General features: G+C 59.6%; 1 protein-coding gene across 2 annotated transcripts; it reads left to right on the plus strand.

The window, feature by feature from the left end:
- Window positions 1-592: 592 nt before the first annotated feature.
- Window positions 593-5692, plus strand: PCOLCE (procollagen C-endopeptidase enhancer). 2 transcript variants are annotated; one of them, XM_040455994.1, is made up of 10 exons: window positions 593-823; window positions 1647-1755; window positions 2192-2450; window positions 2673-2747; window positions 3350-3474; window positions 4020-4156; window positions 4447-4691; window positions 4942-5019; window positions 5152-5322; window positions 5454-5692. In XM_040455994.1, the coding sequence occupies exons 1-10, from the start codon at window positions 729-731 to the stop codon at window positions 5618-5620; spliced, it is 1461 nt and encodes a 486-aa protein (XP_040311928.1). In that variant the 5' UTR covers window positions 593-728; the 3' UTR covers window positions 5621-5692. The 2 variants fall into 2 exon arrangements, with proteins under 2 accessions (XP_040311928.1, XP_040311929.1); XM_040455995.1 differs by lacking the exon at window positions 2673-2747 and having other exon boundaries at window positions 595-823.
- The last annotated feature ends 682 nt before the right edge of the window (window positions 5693-6374 follow it).

Genomic DNA, 6374 nt, shown 5'->3' on the forward strand with positions numbered 1-6374 from the left:
CATCCTGAGGGGGCCACCTGCTTCTGACCTCGGTCCCTGTGAAGTCAGCCCCCTCCTCCCCTCTGTTTAACCTTCCTTCCCTCACTTTCTCCTCCATCCTCCTCCTCACTAAGAGGGATGCTCCCTTTATCCACATCTAACCCACTCCCGGATCTCCAAATATTTGGGAGGGAAAATGGGCGGGCAGAAAAAATTTTCTCCTTGGCCTAGTCTGGTCCAGGGATGCAAAGAAGACAGTAGAAATTTGAAGCGGAAAATCAGCTGGAGCAGGGGGTGGTCAGGAAGGGGGTGAGTGACTAGTTGTTGGGGGTCTAGGGAAGGACTTTCTACGGGTGCCGAGGAGGCAGGCATGGGGAGGATCATGAGGAAGGACCAGAGGTTGTGTTCACAGGATGCTTGGGTACTGGACACAGCAGGCTTCCAGATGACATTACTTGATGCCTGCATTACAGCTGAGGGTTGATGCTCCCTCTGCCCTTCGTTGCTCCACCCCCTACTTAGGTCAATATTTATGTGTCCTAGACCTAGAGAGGCCCCTGGACTCACCACTGTCCCAACTGCACTCTCCCTGTCCCGCCTTCCCCACCGCCCGCCCCGCTGGCCAGTCCCCACGCCCACACACCCGAGGCTGCCTCATCTGGCACTGATTATCCCTGCTGCTGCTGCTGCCGCTGCTAAACTCAGCTGCTGCCTCGGTCTCGAGGACCCCAGCGCCTCTCCCCCCGGCCATGCTGCCTGCTGCCACTGCCTCCCTCTTGGGGCCCCTCCTCACTGCCTGGGCCCTGCTGCCTTTCGCCCAGGGCCAGACCCCCAACTACACCAGGTAGGTCTCTTGGCACCTTCCAGATAGCTTGAGTGAGCTTCAAAAGCCCTGATTCTTGGGGGTTTTGCCTGTGGATCCTGTGGATCCTTTCACTAACACACCACCCCCCCCAGATTTCCCACAGCCCCCACCCTCCCCCAGGCCCCAAGTTCTCCCTCCCTGCTCCAAGACCACTGTCTCCAGCGGGGCACCACTAGCCACCATTCCTCCACCCTTTGTCCCCTGCCCTCTAAGTTTCCCCATCCTCCCAGACCCTTGCCCCCCACCATGGAACCTGAGAGCTCCAAGACCTTCAACTTGCCTGGTATCTGGACATCTGGATTCCAGGAGGGAATTAGAGATGGTGGGGGAAGCGAGTGGGAGACTTGGGAACCAGATACTCAAGTAGTTAGCAGGAACAGGAGCAGGGCAAAGGTTGGGAGCTGGGGGACCCTGGTCTCCAGGTTCAATATGAGGGCCATCACTGCTGCTTCTCATCTCCCCGCCCCCTCCCCCCCCCCATGGCCTCGTGGCTGTGTCCACATCTGGAAGTAGTTAGGCGGCTCCTGTCCCCGACTGCCAGGCAGGGCGCGAGGGGGGAGAGTGAGGAACAGCCCGAGGAGGATTCCGGGAATTCCTGTTGGGGTGGGGGTGGGGATTGGGGGGTGTTGCAGAGACAGCCACATGTTCCTGATCCTCTCAATCCCAGCCTGGCTGGCTGAAGCTGCCCCAGACCCCCTTTCTCCCTCATCCCCCTGGCTTCCCTCTCTGGCCCCTCACCCTCATTACCCTATCCTTCCCAAGCTCTCCTCCACTCATGGCTGCCCCCTCTTCTGTTCTCCAGACCGGTGTTCCTGTGCGGAGGGGATGTGACTGGGGAGTCTGGTTACGTGGCAAGTGAGGGTTTCCCCAACCTCTACCCCCCTAATAAGGAATGCATCTGGACAATAACGGTGAGAAAGACCCTCCTTCGCTACCCCCTTGTTGAAGTCTCTGAGGCCTGACTGCTAAGAGAACCCGGGTCCACCCAGCCCCTGCCGCCCTCCTCCCTGCACCACTGCGCCCAGGGAAGTCCAGGCCCCCTCCCCTCTTCACTGATGGCAGCAGCGCCCACAGTAACATGTGGCAAAGTGTCCTCACACCTTAACTCCAGGCCTGCTCTTCTACTCCCAGTTTTATTTCTGGTCCTTGAATCTCCACAGACCCCAGGGCTTGTCCCCTGGGCAGTGAGCTCCTGCAGAGCCCAGGCCCTCTGCTCTGCTCCCTGATGGCGTCCCTTCCTGTTCAGGCCCAGTGTCCGTATGAAACGCTTGGGGAAAGGGAAGTATCCTTTGCCTGGGTTGTGTGTGGCCTGACTTTGCAGGTCCTCTCCCCTGTCCTCGTCGTCAGGTCCCTGAGGGACAGACTGTGTCCCTTTCCTTCCGAGTCTTCGACTTCGAGCTGCACCCTGCCTGCCGTTACGATGCTCTGGAAGTCTTTGCGGGGTCTGGAACCTCCGGCCAGCGGCTTGGACGTTTCTGTGGGACCTTCCGGCCAGCGCCCTTAGTCGCCCCTGGCAACCAGGTGACCCTGAGGATGACTGCGGACGAGGGCACAGGAGGACGAGGCTTCCTGCTCTGGTACAGCGGGCGGGCCACCTCGGGCACTGGTGAGACTTCCCTCACCTTCGCCTTCCCCCTCTCCTGGCTCCGCCCCCGGCGCAGGCCCCCCCCCCCGCCGGAACCCCCCCCCCCCCCCCCGACAAACCCTGCGCCCGAGAGCCTAGGGCCCCCATTACCTCCCTTACCCTTTTTCCTCACTAACTGCCCCTTCAGTCCCTCCTCCCCATCTTCTCTCGCCCCTCCCCCACCCCCCCCACCCCCCCTCCCAGCCCCCCCCCCAGGCGCGAGGCGGAAATGGGTCACCGACCCGCGGGTGGAATGGGCGGCCTGGGGTTACTGGGACGGTGAGTAACTGCCCGCCCCCGTCCGCAATCGGGCTCCCTCAGACGGGCGCGAGGGGGCACCCCCGGGCTGGGGGACTAGGTTCCCCCGACCCGGAGCCCCCTACACCCAGTCCAGGGCTCCCGATTGCGGTCCCATCACCCCCTCCTGGCGGCAGAAGCCTCCCCTAAAATGTTTAAGGCAGGGGCCTCGCCAAAGAGGCCTCTGGGGCTGTGCCCCAATTTGAGGGCGCCCTCACAGAGTGAGGACTCCCCAGCCTGCAAAGGGGACTTTTCCGCCGGGCGGGGGAGATGGGATCTCCCAGGGGAAGAGGAGCGAGGTGGCCGCGGGTCAGGGGGAGGGGCGAGAAGGGAGCGTGTCCAGCCAAGTCCTCCTCCCCCTTCCACCGCCTGACTGGGCGCCCGGCTCCAAGACTCCCCTGAACGCTGGTCCTCCAAGCCCCCTCTCTGCTAACCAACCCCCTCTTTCCTACCCCTCTTCTCATCCCCTCCCGCTGAGACCCAGACGTCCGAGCTTCCAGCACCGGCTTCCAGCCTAGAGCTCTCCTCGAGCTGACCGAGGGTCTCCACCGCCTCCCACCCCCACTCCTTTCTCCCCTCCCCAGAGCACCAATTTTGCGGGGGGCGGCTGGAGAAGGCCCAGGGAACCCTGACCACGCCCAACTGGCCCGAGTCTGATTATCCCCCGGGCATCAGCTGTTCCTGGCACATCATCGCTCCCCCGGACCAGGTACCGATCCCCAGCCCCGGCTGCCCTCGGGGACCCAGGCGGCGTCCTCCAGCATGCAGCCAGCAGAGATTAATTGACCATCTGCTATGTCCCGACCAGTGAGCTCGCGCTGGTGGGGAGCAAAACCAGACCCAGAACTGCTTGCACTCAAAAAAAAAAATGTAAAATTACACCTGTGACGGTCTTACGAGAGTGAGGTACACGATGCTGATATATAAACGGGGTGTGTGTGTGTGTGTGTGTGTGTGTGTGTGTGTGTGTGTGTGGAGGCGGTGGAGGTGGATGCTGGGTCTGTTCCTTGAGAATGAGCCAGGACTAGACCTGGCCGACGACGGCAACAGACGCCACTGAAAGGTTCCCCTGAGTGTGTGATCCTCCGAGTGGTGGTGAATGCTTTAGCGGGGGGAGGGGAGATCTCCAGGAGACGCGGGAGTGGAAAGAGGAAGCTGTGGCGAGCTTCTGGACTTCCGGAGGCGACGCGGAGTGGAGGAGGAGAGAGGTGCAGGGCTTCCGCGCCCTCAAGCCGCCCTGGGTCCTGCCGCCAGGTGATCTCGCTGACCTTCGGGAAGTTTGACCTGGAGCCCGACACCTACTGCCGCTACGACTCGGTCAGTGTGTTCAACGGAGCCGTGAGCGACGACGCCAAGAGGCTGGGGAAGTTCTGCGGCGACACCGCCCCGGGGTGAGGGGGCGGGACCTGGGTGGACGGTGGACCGGGGCGTCTCCAATTCCCCAGGGGAAACAGTGGTGGGAACCTCGCGGCGGTTGGGAGGGGCCAGGCTTAGCTGAAGAGGCGGGATCTGAACCCGGAGCCCCCACACTGGTGGGCGGAGCTAGTAGGAAGCCAGGCAAACCGGGTCCGCGGATCCAGAGGCGAGTAGGTCCTGCGAAGCAAGGAAGCTGGTACAGTCAACCCCGGGCAGAGGTCACAAGGCCCGCCTGACGCATCCCCCGCTGCCCCGCCACCCGCAGTCCCATCTCCTCGGAAGGAAACGAGCTCCTCGTCCAGTTCGTCTCTGACCTCAGTGTCACGGCCGATGGCTTCTCCGCCTCCTACAAGACCCTGCCGCGGGGTGCCGCCAAAGAGCAGGCCCAGAACGCCAGGGAGGATGCCCGGTCGGGTACCCCGATCCTCAGCCCGGGCCCCAAGCCCGGACTCCCATCTGAGGAGAAACCAAAAGCCTCGTCTGAGGCCCAGGCAACTCCGGGGGGCCCCGGTGAGTCTGGGAAGGGGGAGGAAGGGGACGCAGACTGAAGGCAGCCGTTTCAAAGGTGTCCTTTCTGAACTCATTCATTCACTCATACATCACTCACTGGTGCCTCCTCTGAATTGGTACTGGGTGCTGGGGCCCAAAGCTGGAAAGAGCTCGGAATGGGTCCTAATCAACGAGGCCGTTATGGGGAAAGTGGCACTTCCTACCCGCTGCGTAGGTCGCCCTCCACAAACCACATCCCCCTCCCTCCTAGATGTGCCCAGTGTCCCCTGCCCAAAGCAGTGTCGCCGGACAGGCACCTTGCAGAGCAACTTCTGTACCAGCAACCTGGGTAAGAAGCCCCATCTCCCAGCTTTGCTCCTCCAGCAGCTCTCAACTCCCTCCGGCCCTCAAATCCCTCCTCCTGGTTCCAGCCCTGAGCTGGCCTCCTCTCTCCTCACCGCTCACCCCCACTCTCCCACAGTGGTGACCGCAACAGTGAAGTCAATGGTTCGGGGCCCAGGGGAGGGCCTCACTGTCACTGTCAGTCTCATTGGTGCTTACAAAACCGGTGGCCTGGACCTGCCTTCTCCACTCACTGACACTCCCCTGAAGTTTTATGTGCCCTGCAAGCAGTGCCCCCCCATGAAGAAAGGTAACAGATGTGGGTGAATGGGGAGGAGGACTTTGCCTCATGAAAATGATAGAATCTGAAGGACTCTGATGAGGAGGTATATCTACAAGGTCTCAATAACACACTCTCAATCCCTCCCTCCCCTCCCCCAGGAGTCAGTTATCTGATGATGGGCCAGGTGGAAGAGAACAGAGGTCCTACCCTTCCTCCAGAGAGCTTCGTAGTTCTCTACCGGTCCAACCAGGACCAGATCCTCACCAACCTCAGCAAGAGGAAGTGCCCCTCCCAACCTGTCCGGGCTGCTGGGTCCCAGGCCTGAAACCCAGGCCAGCTTCCCAGCCCCTAGCCCCAAGGACTCCCTTCTTATCCAAATAAATGTTTCTTGACTGAGGAAGGGGTCACATCTCCATTTCTATGGTTTGGGGGCCCATCTAGGAGAAATCATTCATTTGTAAAATGCGACAGAGGTTTACTGTAACAGAACAATCTTTCAAGAATGTAAGACCTTGTCACCCCTTTGCTCAAAACTCTCCCATATATATTTTTTAAGTTATTTATTTTGAGAGGGAGAAAAGGGAACACAAGCAGGGAAGGGGCAGAGAGGAGAGCCAGAATCCCAAGCAAGCAGGCTCTGCGCTGTCAGCACACAGCCCGGCCCGATGCGGCGTTTCAGTTCATGACCGTGAGATCATGACCAGAGCCACATCAAGAGTCGGCGCTTTAACCGACGGCCCCACCCAGGCGTCCCCAATCTCTCCCATATTGTAAACACACACACACACACACACACACACACACACACACACACACACACACACACATATACACGTAGTGGTAACTATGTAGAGAGGATGGACATGTTAATTAGCTTGATTGTGGTCTTTTCACATTGTGTATGTAAATCCAAATATCAAGTATATCTTAAATGTATACAATTTTTATATGTCTAAGATATTTCAGTAAAGCTATCAAAAGAGAGATAAAGAAAACCTCCCATAGTTCCCCCATTAGTCTCAAAATAAAAGCCAAAATCCTACAGTAGACTCTGAGGCTCTAGGTGATCTGCATCCAGC

Source organism: Herpailurus yagouaroundi, unplaced genomic scaffold (assembly GCF_014898765.1).
Source record: "Herpailurus yagouaroundi ecotype Mexico unplaced genomic scaffold, PumYag 216, whole genome shotgun sequence".
NCBI classification, from domain to species: domain Eukaryota; kingdom Metazoa; phylum Chordata; class Mammalia; order Carnivora; family Felidae; genus Herpailurus; species Herpailurus yagouaroundi.

What these genes read in the sequence shown, in the direction of transcription:
- PCOLCE (XM_040455994.1), top strand. Translation starts at nt 729, where the DNA reads ATGCTGCCTGCTGCCACTGCCTCCCTCTTGGGGCCCCTCCTCACTGCC. An exon ending in CTTCTGTACCAGCAACCTGG is followed by an intron (nt 5,020 to 5,151) that starts GTAAGAAGCCCC and finishes ACTCTCCCACAG; the next exon opens with TGGTGACCGCAACAGTGAAG. An exon ending in GTGCCCCCCCATGAAGAAAG is followed by an intron (nt 5,323 to 5,453) that starts GTAACAGATGTG and finishes CCCCTCCCCCAG; the next exon opens with GAGTCAGTTATCTGATGATG.